This window comes from Toxorhynchites rutilus, chromosome 3, assembly GCF_029784135.1.
Source record: "Toxorhynchites rutilus septentrionalis strain SRP chromosome 3, ASM2978413v1, whole genome shotgun sequence".
Classification (NCBI taxonomy): domain Eukaryota; kingdom Metazoa; phylum Arthropoda; class Insecta; order Diptera; family Culicidae; genus Toxorhynchites; species Toxorhynchites rutilus.
In genome coordinates, this window is record NC_073746.1 from 190,399,677 (window position 1) to 190,422,583 (window position 22,907).

Consider the following 22,907-nt stretch of genomic DNA (forward strand, 5'->3'; position numbering starts at 1 on the left):
ACGTTGCTCTTGATCATTGCATTGAGAATTTGCTGGTTTGTAGCTGCATGCGGAGTGAACCGACGGTAAAAGTTAATGGTACCCAGAAATCGTTTCAGCTGCTTCGCAACTGCTGGTCGCGGGAACTGCAAAATAGCCTCCACTCTGCTCGGTGTATACCATTTAATACCATTTTGGGAAATGAGATTGCCAAGGAATACAACTTCAGGTTGGCCGATCTGGCACATGCTGGGATTGATGGTGAGTCCATTTTCTCTCAACCGCTCAAAGACCAGACGAAGATGCTTTTTGTGTTGTTCGATGTCGTCGGATGCGATGCAAAGATCATCGACATAGGGGAAAACAAATCAAAGTCTCCTAAAATATCGTGTAGATGTCTTTGCAACGTTTGCCCTGCGTTTCGGAGTCCGAATGTCATGAATTTGAACTCGAACAGTCCAAATGGAGTAGTAATAGCGGTTTTAGCGATGTCTTCCTGTGCAACGGGAATTTGGTGATAAGTGATAAGCTGGAAAAATCCTGGATGTGCGGTATAGGGTACCGATCAGGAATAGTAATCGCGTTGAGGTTCCTATATTCCCTGCAAGGACGCCATTTCCCATTAGTCTTCTTGACCATATGGAGTGGAAAACTGTTTGACCATAGGTCGGTGGTTCATATTCAAAATGGTAATGTCTTGATATTCCCTGAGAATGTCGGCAAAAGGTGAGTTCGCGTCGAAGGTGGTGATTGTGGGTTCGGCTACGGCAGTGATGTCATTAATTTCTAGTCGAGTCTGATTGTCAATAAGTTTATTGCGTTTGAGATCCACCAGCAGATCGTAATGTTTTAAAAAATCTGCCCCGATGATCGGCGATTTAACATCAGCGATGGTGAATACCCAAACGAAAGAATGTCGAAGTTCAATGTCGATAGTGAGACGTTTGATACCGTAGGTCTAGGCATTGGCAGCGAAGAGTTGATGAAATTTCACAGGGTGGAGAAGTTCGTACGGAGATGGGGGAACAACAGAGATATCAGCACCAGTATCAATGAGGAATTTCTGGCATGTTTGCTGATCATGGACGTGGATTCTTCGGATTTCGATGGCTCGGTTCGTGTTGGTGTATGTTTTATCAGGTCGATTTATTTCAGGTTCGAATATGAGCTCGGACATTAGTTTTTTTTTCAGAACGTACATAGACGGGCATTTTTCCGTCGTAAAAAATACAAATGACATTTGCGTCATCTCCTTTTTGTTTCTCACACTTCCGAGCCTGTACTCAGTGGCGTAGTGGTTAGTGGCGATAGTGGTTGCATATCCAACGGCGAGTTGCTTTCGGTCGTGACGGCGTTCCATCGCGTTGTCCAGGCGAACGGGATTGATGGCGGCTTGTAGAACGCCCTCGTCGATGGGAATCTCTCGAGAAAACTTCATCGAAGTGGCGAGTTAATACTTCAATTTGGTGTTCCAAGCTGGAAATCGTCATACGTTCAGGAGACTGGATTGTCGAAACTTCGTTGCGGGGCGCTTCCATGATTTTATCAACGACCTTCGCTTTCTCATCAAGTGTGGCGGTTGACATTGAAGCGATAATTGAACGGACGGTATTAGGCAGGGCACGTAGCCACATATTCGTGAGCATTGTGTCCGTACAACCTTCACCACCTAAACGTCTCATTTCGGACAATAGGACACTCGGTTTTTGGTCACCAAGCGTCATTTCCGAGAGTAAACTGGTCAGACGCTGAGTCTTCTTCTTCTTCTTCAATGGCACTAACGTTCCTAGAGGAACTTCGCCGTCTCAACGTAGTATTACTTGCGTTATTTTTATTAGTACTTAGTTGAGAATTCTATGCCAAATGACACGCCTTGCAATGCATTCTGAGAGGCAAGCTCTAGAATACGCGTGATTACAGTGCAAGTCGGAGGAAATTTCTTTGACGAAAAATTCCCCCGACCAGAACGGGAATCGAACCCGAACACCCGGCATGTTAGTTATGACGCTAACCACTCGGCCACGGGAGACGCTGAGTCTCCGATGGCCGAAAATGTGCCATGGCTGTCGCTTTAATTGTATCGTAGCGGTCATTGTTCTCGGACATATTGCATTGAGCGATGGCACTATCACTGCATAGAATTTTTGTTTGTCGTGTTTTACCTGGTTGACACTAAACGCGGCTTCCAGGCAAATGAACCACGTATCGACATCGTCCGGGTCGAAATCTGGATAGTTAATCTTAGCGATTACCGCGGGTTCACTATTTTCTGCCTTTACGGTGCTGTTCGAGGTGTTGGCTTCACCATCAGTCATTGTGACTGTTTCACAAAATTGTTTTTCACAAGGGGTGAAAAATGACGCTATCGAATACACGCGATCTCAAAAAACTGTTTCGGATGTAGAACTATTGTTCCGTCGGGGTCACCAATTTTTGGGTTATCGGTATATCGGTTTCGGGAGTAATGAAACGCGTGTACTCTGTCTGATAGTCTATTGTATATTAAATTATATTTACAGGTTGTGTGGTTCACAATTTTGTGGAGATCCATTGATCGTGAGATCATATTGTTGGTTCTTTGGTTAGGTGGGTGTGTATGCGTGGACCGTGGTTTATCTAATTCGTTATACTGATCGGGTGACCAGAGTGTTTCGCCACAGTGATAAGCAAGGTTGTAACGGCGACTGAAGGATATGATTTTGCACTTCTTACTATTGACCTGCATGTCGTTATCGCCACACCATGTCACTGTGTTTATATCTACCGAATCTATTTGACGCCTGAGCTCTATTTCACGAGATAGAGCGGTGTCGTAACACATGAAGTTAGTCGTGGTACTCCGATGTTTCATGAAGCCATGCTGGCTATCGGAGATGATCGAAGATGACACGTTGCACAATACCTTGTGTACTACCTATTCGAAGACCTTGCTCAAAAAACTCAGTATTGATATTCCACGATAACTGCTGACATAAATGCAGTTTCCGTATTTATGGATCGGGACAATAGAGGCACGTTTCCATGCAGTCAGTAATGATCGGTAGCGAGTAGAGCGGTTGTATATAAGTGCGATAGGCGCCGCCAAGGTGGAACAGCAGTTCTTGAGAAGCAAGGGAGGTTTCTATCTGCACTCGATGTTTTCTTGGTGTCAATTCTTTCTTCACATCTTCAGAGGCGAACTGAAGAATTAGAAATATGATGTCATACGATGACGTGTGAGCAAAGCAATTGCGTCGACAAACGGGCGACCCTTTGCTGAACACACTCTCAAAGAATGTAGAATGCACAGATTCTCCGTATTTCACATTGGATGGAACACGGGTATATGATCTCCATGTTTTTACAAAGTCTCAGAAGAGTTGGGGATTTCGTTTCATATTCGACTATGATAACAGAAGAAGTTCTCTATAACTTGTTTCCACTTCGCGAATATTGTTGCACTCTCTCTCAGATTTTGTTCGGAAGAATCTTCTGCGTGCTTTTCTGAGGGTGTGCGTAGATGTCGCAGCTCAGGAGTCCATCATGGTTGGCCAATAACGGAGGCTCTCCTTTTCCGAGGTACGTGTTCAGTTAATACTTGATTCAACTTATCGTGGAAAGTCGAAAGTAATTCATCCACAGTTCCATCGCTCATTATACCGTCCCAGTTAATGTTGGCGAGTGTGTCATTCAATCGGTCGAAATCACAGGCTTGAAAATTTTCATTGCAGTCTTCAGGTGTGCCTGAGTCGTTCACGTTTTCATCAAGTAATATAATAAAATGTGAATAGTGATTGTCCACAGGTAAAAGTGAAGTAGACGTTGCTAAGAGATCTAATTCATCTGGTCAGTTAACAAACACTAAATCTATCAGCCTATTATTTGTGTTCACGACATTGCAGATTTGTTGGAAGCCAGAGGCAAACATGTTTTCTATAAGAGACTGCTCGGCCTCAGATGAAACGTTTGATGGAATGTAACCATTTACGGTATCGTCGAACTGCCACCGGAGATAAACAAGAACAGTTGGTTTCTAAATGTGTTGTTGTTGCATCGTGAGGGCATTCTCCGGTATCGATCCAAGCTTGCACTCGCGAAATCTCCACTTCCACAGTCCTCCGACAGCACTGAATATTGTTTACTCTGTAGGTGTTACGTTTTTCTGCATCCGCTAGGCCACGCCATCCACCAAGCGCGCCAAAGTCTACCTCCGTGGGCTTACGTTGCTGATAAATTTTTGTTCCTTTTGTTCGTATCCTCTTACTCGTTCTCTCGTCGTCTTCCTTCCGCCGCCATACTTTCGATTATTTATTCAACATCGTCTGCATTTACAAACTATTAGGTTGTTCCAGAAGTTCTTACCCTCAATGGCCAATTGTTTCCTAAGGGCCTGGCATCATGCGGAATAGCATATTCATCACCACCATAATGCTTTCCATACAAAAAAGATACCCCACCATGCGCGAGATGCTATACCTGACATCCACTGTGTCGTTCATATGCTCACACGGAGCAACTGCGCCCATCGTGCAGGCTAACAGGACGGTGCTCCGCTTTGATTTCACCACTTGGTAAACGCTCCGCTTTGACATCTCTTACGCAGGCTGACGAGACGGTGTACCATTTGTTAACGTTGTTCCGACACGTATCACGTATGGTCACGTCGTTGCAAGTTTTTTTTTCGAAAAACTGAAAATACTGGTTCATCTATTGTTGAGAAATTATAGAACAAAGCTCATTCGCATTTTTTAAACCGGAACTAAACCTACTTTACCCTATTTGTCGTACCAAGTCTTGTTGATATTCGTTGTTTATGTTTTGCTTTGTATCTTCGTGCAAACAAGTGATATAAATCTGTATTTTGTTCGTGAGCTTCTGTTATTAAGTGCTTATGATAAAGTTGTTGAAGTTTTCGTCCTCTCAGTGCAATTCGTCATAAGCTCAAGCTACGTGAATTATATTGTTTTCGTTGTTAGACGATTGTTTATATCTGCATTCATCAACTAAATTTGCACACCAGCGCCATCTGTTCACGAGATTCAATACTAGCGCGTTGCATGCAACATTGTCACGGATTGCATCGAATTTACAGTGATATTCCGATTTTTGAATCAGAATCACATAAAATAGTTGATTGGTTAAATTAGTTTTTTTTTTATTTTTTTGAATATAACAAAAATCACTCACCGCAATGTCTTCAGTTTGCCATGCTTGTGCTATCGATGCTACGGATAATCAAGTCGTGTGTCAGGGGTTTTGTAACGCAATTTTTCATCCGAAATGTAGTGGTATTAATCCTCACATTATGGATGAAGTTTTGAAAAGTAGCCAGCTTTTTTGGTTGTGCCATTCATGTTCTAAGCTCATGAAGGACATGCGTCTGCGAAACACTGTACGTTCGGCATATGAGACCGGACAAGAACAACTGCTTGGAAAGCACAACGAAATCGTAGAATCTTTGAAATCAGAAATCTTAACCGAGCTAAAGGCGGAAATTAAATTAAATTTTACTGCCTTTATAAACTCGAGCTCGCTCACGCCGAAAACCGTGAGACGTCCATCAATTGTCCCAGCGTCTGTCAGGAGTCGTCGTCTGTTTGGTCCAAACAATGAGAGCAGACATAATAAAACTACATTGATAGCAGGAACAGGTAGTTCTGTGTCTCCCTCTTTGGGCGTATCAACCGTGCCAGCTAATACACAAAAATTTTGGCTGTGCCTGTCGAGAATTTCTCCAAATGTTTCAGTCGAACAAGTCGCAGCACTTGCAAAACAGCGATTAGATAGTAATGACATAGAGGGTATTAAACTCGTTGCCAAGGGACGCGATGTTAACACTTTGTCCTTCATCTCATTCAAAGTCGGCATGAACATCGAGCTGAGAATGAAAGCGCTCTGCACATCGACGTGGCCCAGAGGAGTACTCTTTCGAGAGTTCTCGGATAATCGCTCAACAGAAAAATTTTGGGAACCAAATGGAACTCCGAAGCAGAAACCTTTGCACACTACAAACGGCGCAGCAATGGATCTCTCCATGTCCCCTCAACGAGGTTGACATGTCCCCTCATGTCAACGAGGGACGGTATAATGAGCGACGGAACTACGGATGAATTACTTTCGACTTTCTACGACAAGTTGAATCAAGTATTAACTGAACACGTACCTCGGAGAAGATGAGCCTCCGTTATTGGCAAACCATGGTGGACTCCTGAGCTGCGACATTTACGCAACACCCTCAGGAAAGCACGCAGAAGATTCTTCCGAACAAAATCTGAGAGAGAGCGCAACAATCTTCGAGAAGTGGAAACAAGTTATAAAGAACTTCTTCTGTTATCATACGAAAACTATATTTCTATGGTACAATCGAATATGAAACTAAATCCTCAACTCTTCTGGGACTTTGTGAGAACACGGAGATCATCTACCCGCGTTCCATTCAATGTGAAATACGGGGAATCTGATGCAAGCTCGAATGTAGAAGCAGCGGAACTCTTCGCTACATTTTTTGAGAGAGTGTTCAGCAAAGTGTCGCCCGTTTGTCGTCGCAATTGCTTTGCTCACATACCATCATATGACATCACATTTCCAATGCTTCAGTTCTCCTCTGAAGATGTAAAAAAAGAATTTAAGGAACTTGACACCAAGAAAGCATCGAGTGCAGATGGAATATCTCCCTTGCTTCTCAAAAACTGCTCTTCCACCTTGGCGGGGCCCATCGCTCTTATATTCAACCGCTCTCTGCGCGACCGATCATTCCCGGCTGCATGGAAACGTGCCTGTATTGTTCCGATCCATAAATCCGGAAACTGCGTTTGTGTCAGCAATTATCGTGGAATATCAATACTGAGTTGTTTGAGCAAGGTCTTCGAAAAGTTAGTACACAAGGTGTTGTACAACGTGTCATCTTTGATCATCTCCGATAGCCAACATGGCTTCATGAAACATCGGAGTACTACGACTAACCTCATGTGTTACGTCACCGCTCTATCTCGTGAAATAGAGCTCAGGCGACAAGTAGATTCGGTGTACATTGATTTCTCGAAGGCATTCGACACTGTTCCGCATATTACTGTTATCAACAAAATGAAGCACACGGGCTCTCCCGATTGGTTTATGGAGTGGTTATGGTCGTACTTGACGGATCGTTCCGCGTACGTAATGGTTAATTATACAAAATCTAGACCATTCAGTATCACGTCTGGCGTACCTCAGGGTAGCGTTCTTGGCCCTCTGATCTTCAACCTCTTTGTCAATGACCTGTCTTCACTGCTCTCTTCTTCTAAGCTTTCTTTTGCCGACGATCTGAAATTTTATCGGTGCATCACCTCGCCCCTGGATCATGTCGCCTTGCAAGAAGATATAAACACAGTGCTGACATGGTGTGGCGATAACGGCATGCAGGTCAATAGTAAGAAGTGTAAGATCATATCCTTCGGTCGCCGTTACAACGTTGCTTATCACGAATATTTTATGGACGCGGACTCACTTGACCGGGTCAAATCTATCTGTGATTTAGGAGTGACTATTGACGCCCAACTCAGGTCCAACGAACACGTAGGAATCACGACCGCTAAAGCTTTTGCTACTCTTGGATTTATCCGCCGGCACGCCTCCGATTTCACCGAGATACACGCTTTGAAGTCGATCTACTGTTCTTTGGTGCGCAGTATACTGGAGTATGCTGCTACTGTCTGGTGCCCATACTACACATCGCACATAATCAGTATGGAACGCATACAGAGGAAGTTCATACGGTTTGCACTACGTCAACTTCCATGGAATGATCCTATCGATCTTCCTCCATATCCCGACCGTTGCCAACTGATCGACTTGGAGACCTTATCCAGCAGGAGGGTCAATATGCAGCGCTTATTCGTCTTCGACTTGCTACGAGGCAATATTGACTGTTCTGAACTTCTGGAACAAATCTCGTTCTATGTTCCACCTCGACGTTTCCGGAGTTCGTCTTTGTTGGCACTTCCCCTTCATAGAACCAACTACGGCTACAACAATCCGTTCGACTCGTGTCTTCGTGCGTTTAATAAAATCAGTGACGAATTTGATTTGAATATGTCCAAAAGCACATTTAAAATTAAGATAAAGAATATTGTATAGATTACCAACCACTATTCAGTCTGTACGTCTAGGACGAAGACGGTGATAAAATAAAAAAAAATAAAAAAAAACATTAATATTTAAGAGTCGGAAACCGCAATAAGTCAGGATTTTTTATTCAATTTTATTATGACATCATTATTTTTTTGGAAATCTTATGATTCATAGATGAAAACGTGAAAAAAGAGTTTGAAGTGAGTCAAAACGTTGTCACGTAAGGCTAGAATTGGTCTTATCCGAGTCACCTTGTTTGTAAACATGAAATCAGTGTTGCTAATAGAACCTTAGGACAGCGTCTTGATCGCTTACATTCTGCAACTTCTCTAAGCATGATCAAATCTCCTTACAGAATGCAATGTGAGGAATCCTCATTTAACTCGTACGGTTGAACGACGATCTGTATTCTCCAGATTTTCTACCTTCTCAATAACAGTTGTATTCCGAGCATTAGGGTGGCAATTGATGTGTGGAAAAAAATCATCGAATTTCAAAACCGACTATGTACGTTTTGTTTATTAGCCCAAAAAAATTATCTATGCAAAGTTTCAGCTCAATCGGACATGATTTAGGGGTGCCTCAGAGCGCTCAAAGTTTTGATTTTTTCATCCTCGAAAGTTTTCCAAGGGGAGAGAAAAGAAAAGTTGGAAAATCGAAATTCTTTTTTCGATGCCAAATGACTTAAAAATGTATGAAACGTCGAGATCTGGTGTTATCTCGGAAAAAAACAAATTCTGGCCGAAAATCGACCTTTTGGTACTTATGGAAAAAATGAATTATCGAATTTAAAGAACCGACCATGTACATTTTGTTTATTGGCCCAAAAAAATGACCGTGCAAAATTTCAGCTCAATCGTACATGATTTAGGGGTGCCTCAAAGCACTCCAAGTTTTGATTTTTTGGACATTCAGGCATTCAGACCAAGGCGCCTCTATATATACCAGGTGAAACAATCATATGAAATGCACTTTTAGCCATATTGGAATTGGTGTCGGTATTGTTTACAAACAGCTACCGGCGGCTCTCTACAAACTACCACAACGCTTATTCGAACGATGCCTACTATGTTCGGCTTTCGCGAATGTATGTGAAAAAGAAGAGATGATTTTGTAGAATTTTATTCTCATCCAGTTCATCCACTACTCTCGCATGCGAAAATGCAAAAATGGCGTATCCTAGCAATAACAAAACAAACAACCCTCGCTCCACAAACCGTAATCCCCTTCTTATTGAAGTGATGATGTTGCTTCACCTGTTATACATTTATACAAGCGCCTTGATTCAGACATCCAAGTCCCAAAAAGTCGATTTGCTACCAAACATTTTTTTTCGAGATAACACCAGATCTCGACGTTTTATGCATTTTTAAATCATTTGGCATCGAAAAAAATTTCGATTTTCCAAAATTCCTTTACTCCCTCCTTGGAAGATTTTCGAGGATCAAAAAATCAAAATTTTGAGCGCTTTGAGGCACCCCTAGATCATGTCCGATTGAGCTGGAACTTTGCACAGGTCATTTTTTGGGCCAATAAACAAAATGTACATGGTCGGTTTATGAAAATTGACATGATCATTTTCGCTGCCACCCTACCAAGCATATTAATAGAGAATTCGTTTTTAAAACTGAGTCAGTGCCAAACTGACTCTGTAATAAAAAAACGTTTTCAGTTTCACGAATGCGGTGGTTTGTTGGTGTGCGTTATATAGTCTGATTTGTTTATATTTACGACGGCAAATGTACAGTGTCGACGTCTGGTGGTGATATTAGTGCTTGGGAGGTAAATTGTTCTCCATCAGATCAGAAGGGCCAAGTGCAGTGTAAACATATAAAAGTTTGAATGAAAATTTTTACTTAATATTATTTGATTACCTAACACATGTAGTTCTGACACTCACTTAACCATTTGTCGATGCATTTCCTGTTTGTTCCACAAATAATTACTATTATAATATAAAACCATCATTAGACACAGTTTTCGTTCAATATTCTGCGATATCGGAAAAAAACTTTTATTTAATCACATAAAATAAATATTCGATACGTTAAAGTAAATTTTCATTCATAATTTTGATTTTGAAATTTATTCCACCTGAATATCCATAATTATTTTCACCTCCCAATGAAAGCACACGTAGCTTAATGCCGTCTACTCTACTCTTCAAAATCAGAATCCGAATTGGATTACGATTCCAATAATACAAAAGCAAAAGCAGCAGGTTTTCCATTTTCATAGTCTTTATTTTTAGATTTTCCAAAACAATATTCGGAACTTGACAGTTCAGTATAGTTGTATTGGTGAACCCGAGTGCCAACCCGTGAAACATCTCAGTGCGAAACTAACAGCTTTCGGGGCGAACTAGTTCGACACTGAGTGCGAAACTGAGTGAATAAAAAAACGTTTTGACAGCAATTAGTGCGGCACTGGGGTTGAAACTGAACAAAAACGAATTCGCTATAAGTCTCTCAGAACTGGTCATTTTGAAGTCAATTTTTGAATCAGTTGGAGCACTTTTCGATCCATCACAACTTTCACCATGCTGCAGACGAAATTTGATGCATTCATTAATTCTCTCAGTCATTTATTTTAAGTTTCGAAGTTTTACGTTTCGGTATGTGTTCCCAATTTTCTTTTCAATTTTAATATATATTTTTCAATTTATTGTATGCCTTCTACAGAGTTGTTGCCAGTCAGTTACCAGACAGTCTCACGAAAATGTTCACGTTGTCCGATTTATATCGTCTGAAATCATCCGAGTACATTGCTGCTAATTATCACATTCCTGTAGGGGTTACCCTAATCAATGCTTATATTTCGACGAGCGACTACGCCAAGCTCCTGCGAACTTCTACCGAAGCATACAACTTGTTAGTCAATACTATGGAGAGAGATACATTCACATTCCAATTGCGAAGAAAATCATTCTCAAAAGACTCACATTCATTGATGAAACGAGACAAGTCGCTGATTTTCACTAACATTCCGGAAGAGGATATGGAGGATACAAATGGATCTGTAAAATTAATCAACAAGAAGAAAAACAATAGACCGACGAATTTGCCACTTTTCTTCAAAAATCAGACTGCTCTGGAGACCACTGAGTCGGGATTTAATTCTATAAATTTTGATGACTCTGATAGCTTCCCCAATTTCATCGGCAAAACTAGTGTGTGTTCTACACCGATGACGGAGAACAAACTTTTATCACACAGTAACGTGTTATCAATTTGTGCTGTAAATGAGGATGCAAAGAAACTATCTAATTACTTCAATCTAGAACACGAAAAATCGTTAACAGATAATCAGACAGAAGAGAAGATTGATATCTTGAAACATAAACAAGAAGAGCAATTTAACACATATTTTAACAATTTCATCAGCAAACCTCATTTTCTCAAAGCTAGAAGTACTTCTTCATCGAGTCTTGGTGAAATTAGTGTTTCCATGGATTCACATGGATCTGAAAATAAAAATGAAAGGAATATACCCAGACTAAAGACCCTGACGCACAATGATTTTTGCAAAAGTGTAGCCGATCCGATTTATCCTATTTTTAGCACTAATGGTAAGGCTGTATCCTACAGTGTCTTCAAAGAGTTACTAGAAGTTCATTACAATAATTTGATAAGTTGTACCGATAATAATCCACCGAAAAGGATAATTGATTCGATAACACAAGAAAATCCACCCGGGGAAATAATGAAAACAACTTTCAACGATCCAACCGGAAACGATAGACTGCAAACCACCGTAAAGAATAGGAGCGACTTGTTTTTGCCTATTAAAACAATGAATTCAGATGGCAAATTCTCCGGAAGAACGCAAACCAACATATTTGAACCTCCTGCACACTGTAGAAAAATGACGAACTTGCAGTTGACACCATTGATGTCTAAGCTTACATTCATCAATAGTAACAATGATTTACAGTCTAGTGGATTCTCCAGCAATGATACAACACCTGGAAACTTCAATATTCTAGCAACACCACTCGAATATCAAACGAAACGAAAAAAATCAAAAAATACTGCTATTCAAAGTGCAACCGAAAATCTGTTGGAGCAAGATGTAACCAAGCCTGTGAAAGTAGAATTGTTCGTGTGCGTACAGCAGAACATGACACTCGTTCTGGTGCTGCAGGATAAAAGCTGCGAGAAAGAGGAAATAATCAATACGCTGGTACGTAAAAACTATATTTTATTGTGTAATTTTTATATTAATTTTCCGAATGTCGACTGCCTGAAAAATCTCAGGAAACCAAGAATCCTTAGAGATTTCTTTTTAGCCTGGATAAATCGGGATTTATTAGGATATTTTTACCCGGTACAGTAACTTCCCGAACGTATCATCACAGTTTAGGAGAATCGCCATATCTTTCAGCCAAAACTGTAAATAATTTCAATCAGTGCAATCGTGCCTTCAGGAAGTGCGAAGCATTTTTGAACCTTTTCAGATTGTTGATCATTCAGCCCCTCATTTAGCAACCTTGCCGTTATCATTGACGAACCGGCTAGATAAGGGAACTGATACATGCATAAGCAAATGAAATCCGTTGAATGTCTGACGTGGAAAAAAGAAGATTTTTATGTTATTTGAGGATAAAAGGACTATTGGTTATATTAAGTTCAATTTTGAGTTATAAAAGTGTTAAACATTTTCTGGAGTGATTTATGCTGTAATTAATACTACACTATAGCTGTCTAAGGTCGATAAAAACTCATTAGAATTGTGTATGATCATTCCTTAAGATTAAACTATGTTTCCATGGCAATCCCAGGAGTAAACGCACGTACAATTGAGCTAATCTGACAAAGCATAGTTCAATTTAATTTAAAAGTTAGACTTCTATTTCTATCAGCTATCAAAATTTCATTGAATTGAAATTCATTATTAGGACTTCAAAAGGAAGTCGGTGCGCTACACATACAGCGTTTGGAGGCGATCTGGCGTAGTGGTAACATCCATGCCTCTCACGCTAAAGGTCACGAATTCAATTCTCACTCCCGACATTCTTCCAAAATGGAAGTAAAAGTGATGAACCAGTCAAATGAGTTGAAAGTCACTATAATACAGAAAAAAAAAACATACAGCGTCACCGTCACCGTCCCGTCAACCATTCTCTTGAACTTATTTTGCCGAAGACAAAGTTATCGGTGATTGTGTATGTGAATGCTACCATACGATTACCATGGGAGAATATTTGACATTTCATTCCTTTACGTTGACTTCACGGTGACGGGACGTTGTATGTGTAGCGCACTTTATTCGACAACGGACGAAACCTTGTGGGAGCCAACGGAGTGCTGCGAGAGCAAATAAGAAAATTGATAAAGAAGTAGCTGCAACTTTTACCAACACACAGACTAAAGCCGGGTTTATACGTTGTCAGTTACTCGATTGCATGTAAACGTGAAGCGATCCGGAGAATTAAGACACACCCATACCACGAAAGTTGACATTTGATTTATATGTATGGGGCTACTCGCCCGTTGAAAAACAAAAAAAAAACTTTGAAATAGCTCGGCTCAGAGTAGTCTCATACATGCAAATTAAATGTTAAAATTCGATTAATAATAAATATAAATTTCCACCACTCGACCACCTTTACAAAATTTGGAACAACGGTACAAACCCGATGAAGTGGAAAGCTGTATTAGTCTTTCCCAATTCCAACGAAATTCAGACGAGATCTTCCAGCGATTTCCGCCCCATTTGTCTACTACGAAGTCTTCAGAATGCAACTCGGTGCTGATGCACAACAAGATTTTTGTACCCAGTTGAGCTCCCACTCCTTGTGCACACATGCGCTCTGGCGAATGAGCACGCTCCGAAACACAGATGAAATGTTTGGTTGTCAACGCCGTTCTTACGCTGAAATTTGCGCCGTATTTCTATACTGCGTGCTTGAAACTGGATTGCTCTTTGTGTTGAGATAGTTTTCTTCACACAAGCGTATACGATTCAAATGGGGGCGCGCTGTTGTTTTTATGCTTTGCTCAGAACGAACGAAGACAAAGCGGCCGCTAGAATTTGATGTGTATGTGAGTGTGTGTGTGTGTATAGAATGAGAGGCGCATCACACAAGCAGGTATTAAAACTCATTCACAGATAAAACTCGTCCTTCTATTATCCGTTTATGCCTCACTTTATTTGAGACAGAAAACATTCACCTATCCTCTTCGCAAAGTTCATTCTCGATTAGAACGGAAAAATACTGTCTCGATTCCGCTCTTCTATTCTCAGAAATTTTTGCATTCCCTCATTTGCCTCATTTGCTTGAGCCTCGATCGCGGCAGTAAAATATAGGTAGATAGTTGAAATCGAGTTGTTTCCTGTGCACTATTGCAATGACATTTTTGACGTAGGACTACGTCTCTCATTTCTATACCGGGGTGTAAAATCTAAGTTTCGAAAACGAAAGCGTTACGCCGGAGACCGAGATTTTGAATGTAATAGCTCCTAAACAACTGAACGAAATGGTATGATAAACACTTCATTCGAAAGATAAAATGTCTAAGCGTTATATACTTGTTACTTTTTCATCCAAAAACTTGTTTCAATAGCCTTAAAATTGCTTTCAAAATAGGCTATTGAAATCACCAATCGGTATATAAGCGAGCGCCGCTCGGAAACCCACTCAGTTATAATTGAACATCGATTGGAGCATGTTGTCGCTGTTGTGGTGAAGCTAACTTCGTTTATCATGAAAGCGCTGATGAACGGTGTCATCAAGAGCCTGTTTGTGCACCTTAGGCCAGAAGGGAATGCATCAGGAGGAGCGCGATGCCACGGTTCCACACGAAACATCGGAGCAGCGGCCACACACACATACACGCGCTGAACTCTCGTTGCTATCATCGTTGCTGAAAAATAATCTACCAGTTCTCCTGGGATTTGAAAAATACATTCATGCGAAAGAGTTTATTTTAATGTTTTCTATCCATATAACACTGCAACCGAATACATTTGGTTTTGTGATTTTTCAATCAATCTCAATTAACAGGAAAGCTTCTGAATATTATTTTTCCCCATCAGTAGAAAATTTTCGTATCCAATATTGGATGCATAACATGAAAAACGGAAAATGTTTCACATCGCGAAAATCATTATTTGCTTTCTACTCATATAATGCTGCGACCAAATACATTTCGTTTTGGATTTTTCAATCAAGTGCGATTAACGTAATCATACGTTCGGCAATTAATTAGAGGTGCAATGAATCTTAAGGAATTCCCGCACTACGCGCACTGGCAAATGATGTTTACTCAACAATTTCTCAAACGAGAAATGGGTGTTGTAAGAAAGGATTAGCGAACGCAAAAACAACAAACGGGAGAAAGAGATGTTTGGAGGTTGAAGGAAATTGGCAGAAAACATCTTCATTTTATCTTTCTAATAATGTGATTATCATACCACTTCGTTTTGCCAGAAAGAGATTATTAATGTTCAAAGGAGGAATCGAGTCCTCCGAGGAAATACCCAGCGCAAATTAGAGTCGACTATCGATTGCGGCATTCGTACACAAATAATTTTATATTGCAGCTTTCATCAAAGTGATTTCTTCGATATGGTGAAATATCCACTTTCATATATTTCGTATTCGTCATTATCAAATCCATAGTCAATGGCGCCCATCGGTATGGAATTATCATCGACCTCACCATTTTCGCTAAATGCTTCTTTTAGTTCAGTCTGCAAAAACTTTTCTGAACTCTAATCCATAAATTTGGTGTCCCTGAAAAGGGCCGTTGATTGTATGCCAAGGTACTAAGATAACAATGACGAAAGCAGAAGCGCGGCTGTTTAAGCACGCTGTCCTCGGATACGATGGGCCAGCTGGATGTCCTTGAGCATGATGTGACGCGTTTTGCGTGGCTTAGCACACAAATTGGTATCTTCGAACAGGCCGACTAAATATGCCTCGCTTGCCTCCTGCAGTGCCATAGCGGCGGAAAACTTTGGAAGCGCAAGTCGGTTTTGAAGTCCTGGACAATTCCACGAACCAAACGCTGCGGATCAGCAATTCGGTCGACTTCTGATAGCGGCGAATTTCACGTAAAGAGATGGTTCCCGGTCGGTAGCGATGTGGCTTCTTCACACTTCCGCTGATGCGCTTTTCCGAGCTGCTTTCGTGGTGCCTTACCACCGGTAGATTTACGAGCTGTTTGCTTGGTCCCGATGAAACAAGTCCTCACGGTGCGAGAGTAGAGGTAGAAATGAACGAAAGCAAAGGAAGCGTCATATTATAAACCATAACATTATGAAATGTAAATCCCACCCCTTTTATTATGTTCGTAGCTTAGCCTGAGAGAGAAATGAGTAACATCGACGTAAGTATACAGTAATGTATTTGAATCTGGACGCTTTTTGATCCGGACACTTTGCATTACATTCAATATCATACCGCAGCCATAACATTTTGTGCATGTCCAGATTCAAATACATGTGGTAAGGCACCACGAAAGCAGCTCGGAAAAGCGCATCAGCCGCAAGAAGTGTGAAGAAGCCACATCGATACCGACCGGGAACCATCTCTTTGCGTGAAATTCGCCGCTATCAGAAGTCGACCGAATTGCTGATCCACAAGCTACCTGTGCAACTTACCTTCTCGAGCGTTGGTCCAAGAATGAGATGTGGAGGAAAGTCGCTCACGAGAGTGTGTGTGCGCGGGGACGAGTTCGGCTCGATGTGTGTGTTAAGACATTGTCTGTTCTGCCGCTGTTTGCTCACACGATAGCAACGGGGGACAAGTTCTGAATTAAGTTCTATTTACACTTTTACTCTATATGTCACACACTACCTTTGCAGCGTTTGGTTCGTGCAATTGCCCAGGACTTTAAACCGACTGGCACTTCCAAAGTTCCGCGGTTATGGCACTGCAGGAGGCCTATTTGAAGATACCAATTTGTGTGCTATCAACGCAAAACGCGTCACATCCAGCTGGTCCGTCGTATCCGAGGAGAGTGTGCTATTACCTTATATAACCCATTAGAGTTTAGGAAAGTTTTTACAGGCCAAACTGAAAGGAGTATTTAGAGAAAATCGTGGTGTCGATGATAATTCGATACAGATGGATGCCATTGACTATGGATTTGATAATGAGGAAAACGAAATTTGTGATAGTTTGTGACATAAAATTATTTGTGTACGAATGCCGCAATCGATAGACGATTCTAATTTGCGCTGGATATTTCTTCGGAGGACTCGATTCCTTCTTTGAGCATTAATAATCTCTTTCTGGCAAAACGAAGTTGTATGATAATCACATTATTCGAATGATAAAATGCAGAAGTTTCTCCCGTTTGTCGCTTTTCAATTCCATTTCTCCTCTGCAGTCGGACCATTCAGCGAAAACCGAGGTATCGATGGGTGTCATTGACTCTGGATTTGATACTGAAGAACACGATATGATATGGTGTAGTGGATATTATATTACATATGAATATTTGTTTACGAATGCTGCAATCGATCGTCGTTATTGGGAAGTTGGAAATGTTGGGAAGGAGGCCCTATTTTTACTGTGTAATTTCTAGGAGGAACCCATTCCTTCTCAAGTGTTAATAATCCTGCTCCTGCTGTACTATTTGCGCTGGGTATTTCCGATGCCCCCCTTTGAGCTTTAATAATTCTTTTCCGGCTAAACGAAGTGGTATGTCTAAGAGATGAAATGTCTGAGATTTATATGCTTGTTACTTATTTTTTGCTAAGTCAACGTTAGTCCTACGTCCACTTTGTGGTTATATCAAAGATATAACCCACTTCTAGTTTTTTGTTTCTAGTATGAAACGATTGTCGTGCACCCGTGGCCGAGTGGTTAGCGTCTCACATTATCATGCCGGGTGTTCGGGTTCGATTCCCGTTCTGGCCGGGGGATTTTTCGTCAAAGAAATTTCCTTCGACTTGCACTGTGGTCACGCGTATTCAAGAGCTTGCCCCTCGGAATACATTCAAGGCGTGTTATTTGGCTTAAGAAATCTCAACTTAGTATTAGCAAATGACGCTAGTTAGTAAATACGTTGAGACGGCAAAAGTTCCACAGAGAACGTTAACGCCATTCAAGAAGAAGAAGATGAAATGATATAAGCCAACGCAAAAGACCATATTAACGCAAGTTATTGATGTGCGGGAAGGTGGATTTCATGTGCACTTGAATGCTGATAAGGAAAAGAGTACAAGGGAAAATAAAATCATAAACACACGCAGATTCAATTTATTTTGGCTCACTTGTTATTTTGTTTCGTGCGATCCTTCAAAAGGAATATTCATTCATTGAATGTTGTTTTCCACTCTTTGTTTTGTTATGTTTTCTATCAGACCCGAATGAAGATGGTCGGGGAGTGTAAAACGATTCATCGTGCAATCTCACGATTGTTTGCTGCATTCTGTTAGCCATGATTATTCCAAGCAGATACAAAAGTGATTTATAATCAGGTGTGGAGAAATGAGCGAATGTACTTTTCCATACTTGCACACAAGTGAGAAGAGATGTTTAGTATCTGAGTTCTGCACGGGGTACATTTTGCGCTGTCGTGTTTATGAATGTTGTGCTCTTCGCACCAAGATATAATACGAGTTTTTTTTGAGCGCGCGCTGATGAAAGTTAAACTCAAGCGCAGCGCTGCGTTTGTTTTCTGAAGACTAGTGACGGCTGGTAGGTCGGCACAGTCCTTCGCGACGGACACCGTTCCTGTGACTGACAACTTCAAAATTTTAAAAACGAAGCTATTCTCCACTACACGCGTCGCTGGAGAAGCTCCACCGGAGTGTTGCAAGGTTATAGGCGTTTTGACTCGAAAGAGTGATAGGGACAACAAACGGAAACAAGGGTGACCCACGCTCACACAATCACCGGATATGATCCATCATTTTACATAACATGCAATATCAGATTAACTGTCGAGCATATGTTAATCAACTGGGTTTAGTATCATGACCTACGAGAACATTATTAAATCTCGACATCAACAAGAAATATTCTCAGCAATGACTCTGTTCGTGATGAAGTTCTTCTGTCGTTCCTGAAAGATGCCGGTTTGTTCTGGGAAATTTAGGCACGCATTATCCCCGTAGCATCCCTGATCGGAGAAGTCCTGACCACAATGGCGGCAGAATACTGTTCCTTTGTAATTTTTTAGACCCATCGCATGCCTGCATCCCACATTAAAATCTGCGAAAACAACGGCTATGAGGAATATAAGACAAACGGAAGGGATAATGTGCGCAATAAGCGTGATGCCGTCCCCGCAGAGGCTCGTTCCGGGGAAGTTCTGGGAATACATTTGTGAAACCATTATTTTCTACATACGGCGAATGACCTGAAAGGTTAAAGCCGATTGAAAGAAACCAAATATTGATTAACCGAATTTGCACCAGCGGAACAATACTATAAAACAGCGGTACTCAACCTTTTTCCTTGGGACTACAAACACGTGTTAGTCATGGTGCCGCGGGTCGCAAAAAAAAAAGATAAATAAAGAAGGGTCTTGTTTAAGACACGACCGCACTATTAATATAGAACTACGAAATAATTGCCGGCGAGCACAAACATTGACGAATAATAAATAATAAATAATCTCTTTTTTACAAATATTTGATAGCAATGACAACGGCCGATAAATGAAAACCTTCGCTGAGTGAGGAGCGAAAACGCTTCGCGAAGCAATTTGAGTAGGTTGTCAAATTAATTCCTATTCCAAACTACTAAACATCAACATGCACTGCTGATTCCTCACTGTCTAGAGCACTGAAACTGGAATACCGAACTTCTTGAATAGCTAAGTAGTTTATCAGTTTATTTCAGTTTATAAAAATTACATCTCCAACGCAGAACGAAACAGAACGTAACAGAAAATCCAAACTGAGCCTATTATGTGGTGGCTGCGGGGGCGAAAGCAATACCATCGAAACAAAATTTCAACTTCAATTTTTCATCGAAGAACACAACTCTCAATGTTGAAAAATACCTTACGTCACTTCCAACCCGAAAACAACGAAAACACGAAAGTTGAATGATCGATTGAAAAAAAAATCACAAATCAATCATTCCGAATTTAGCAGTCATTCAAGCAGCAAGGCTTTCCAAAGTGTTTCTCAAGGTCGGGTTGTTTATGTTGGTATTTCAAATTGGTCTTTTTCAAGGCTAGAGGCGGATAAACCGAGAAAGCTTAAAACTTCTACAATTCAAAACATTACCATTACACCAGTAAATCCAAACACACTCCTGAATTCACAGAAGCACTCTTCAGGCAAACATAAATGTTAAATAGTTTTTTAGAATGCATCGAAAATTCTTAAATAACTCTTTAGTCGGAACTTTTAGTTTTTGAAAGGACCAATGGATTTGTGTTGTTTTGTACACGCAACTAAAAATGGTTGATTCATGATTCATGATTGCTCTCACGAGAACAGTACACACATTCAGTACATGTCGCGGTATTTTTCCAGGACTTTCATACCGTGCGGTTCCAGGCAATTATATATTTGTCCCACACTACCGTTTGATAACGCATAACGCATAAAATAAACAATTCGTTCTCGCCAGTTCTCGCACTGTGCTCGGACAAAACCATCCTCTTGAAATGAGCTTTACTTTATTAAATATATCTGATTTCTGATTGCAGCATTATAGCTGAAGACGTAGTAAAATAAATTTTAAAAAATTGGACAATCTCCATTCTATGAAAACCGACGACATACCTCCTATTTAATATTTCTCTTCTGCTTTGCTTCCGCTCTACACAATGCTTGCTCTTTGCATATTCTGAAGATGTATTCTGTGAGAAAAGAAACACAATAGCAAAATACAAACTGAGATTAGCCGAGGCGATAGTAATAAAGGGTGTGTCACATCAAATTGCATCACGGAAAAAACGCTGTAGAAATTTAATTTTTAGGAATTATATCTTCAGCTTTCGCTTATAATCAGATAAGAGTGTATAGATCACGTTGGCCATGCTTCACTGTCAATTTTTCGTAAATTTGGGAAACGAAAAAGAGCGTCGTGAATTAATCCTGCGCACTCATTTCGAGAATCCGGAGTTGTCACATCGGGACATCGATAAGATGCTGGGAATCGTCCAATCCACGGTCAGCAGAGTACTAAAACGATACTTCGAGAACCTAACCATCGACCGGAAGGTGAAGAACGGCAAAAATGGATGCTCCGTCAGTAAAAAAGATAACAAGCGCGTAGTTAAGCAGTTTAGACGTGATCCGAGAAGTTCGGTCCGGGATGTCGCCAATAAGCTGAATTTGTCAAGTTCTTTCGTCCAGCGGACCAAGCAGCGGGAGGGCCTGCGTACATACAAGGTTCAGAAGGCTCCTAACCGCGACGAAAGGCAAAACATGGTAGGGAAGACGCGAGCCCGGAAGCTGTACACCGAAATGCTGACGAAGCCGCATTGCCTGGTAATGGACGACGAAACTTACGTCAAAGCGGACTTTCGTCAGCTGCCGGGCCTGTTGTTCTTCTCCGCAGATGACAAATTCAGCGTTCCGGAGGAGATTCGCAAGCAGAAGCTATCCAAGTTTTCCAAAAAGTACATGGTGTGGCAAGCGATCTGCTCTTGCGGAAAGCGGAGCGCCCCCTTGGTGATGACCGGCACGGTAAACGGGCAGGTTTACCTTAAGGAGTGCCTACAGAAGCGCTTACTACCACTATTGAAGCAGCACGAGGGCCCGATCATCTTCTGGCCGGATCTCGCTTCGTGCCACTATTCAAAGGACGTGTTGGAGTGGTACGAAGCCATCGGGGTCACCTTCGTGCCAAAGGAAATGAACCCGCTCTACGCGCCGGAGCTTCGCCCAATAGAGAAATATTGGGCGATTATGAAGCTGGCCCTCCGGAAGAACCCAAAAGTTGTCAAATCGGAGGCGGACTTCAAGAGAAAATGGATTTCTGTTCAAAAAAAACTACAACCTGACGTTGTACAGAACCTTATGGACGGGGTAAAGAGGAAGGTGCGAGCATACGGGCTTGGGCTCGAAGTATGAATAAAAAGAAAATGCCAAAAGTTGTTTAATAGTTTTTATTTTACTGTCTAAAATTTTCAAAAGGATCTGGGCGAATTTCTACAGCGTTTTTTCCGTGATGCAATTTGATGTGACACACCCTTTATATAGGGAAATTTCGCTGACAGCCAACGACATGTATCGACAAATCTTGACTAAGATGGACTTTCAAGCAGGTACTTACATTTGTAGATTTTTGTGATTTCAATAGTTTGCTTTCGAAGTAATTCTGAGTTATTGAAACGAGTTTTTAAATTAAATAAGTAAACAGCATTACTCATACACCTTTTATCATTCAAACATACCACTTTGTACAACTGACGAACAGGTGTCAACGCTCGAAACTTTGCACCCCAAACGTAACCCTCTTGTTTTAGAAATTTTAAATTTACACCCCAGTATAGATTCAAATATGATGTGAAGCAAAAATACAAAAGCACTCTTCACCAAACAACATGCAAATCGACATGATGCGCCCACCGAACAAAATTGTACTATACAGTGCGAATGAATGAGAGATATTCTTCCTTAGAATCGAGCAAAACCATTGTGTATGATATCAGAATTGAGAAATAATGCTGTTTGACCGCCGAACGCCTGTTTCATCACCGGGAATAAGTGATAGTCCGTAGGGGCGAGGTCTGGGGAGTAAGAAGGATGCTCGAACACAGTCCATTTGAATTTTTTCAATTGCTCTTGAGTTACGCGAGCAGAATGGGCATTATCGTGGAAGAGGAACACTCCTTTCGTCAATAAACCTGGCCTTTTGTTCTTAATCGCGGTTTTTAATCGGTCCAAAACTTCACAATAGTATGGTGATGAAACAG

The 22,907-nt window shown here is 41.1% G+C and overlaps 1 protein-coding gene across 2 annotated transcripts in view; it reads left to right on the forward strand.

The window, feature by feature from the left end:
* The window catches only part of LOC129775062 (uncharacterized), a 103,256-nt gene that overhangs the window by 78,691 nt on the left and 1,658 nt on the right, over window positions 1-22,907 (forward strand). For both annotated transcript variants that reach the window (XM_055779267.1, XM_055779268.1), the window contains one exon: window positions 10,749-12,249. In XM_055779267.1, the coding sequence (XP_055635242.1) occupies window positions 10,749-12,249 (1,501 nt within the window). The remainder of the gene's footprint in view (window positions 1-10,748; window positions 12,250-22,907) is intronic.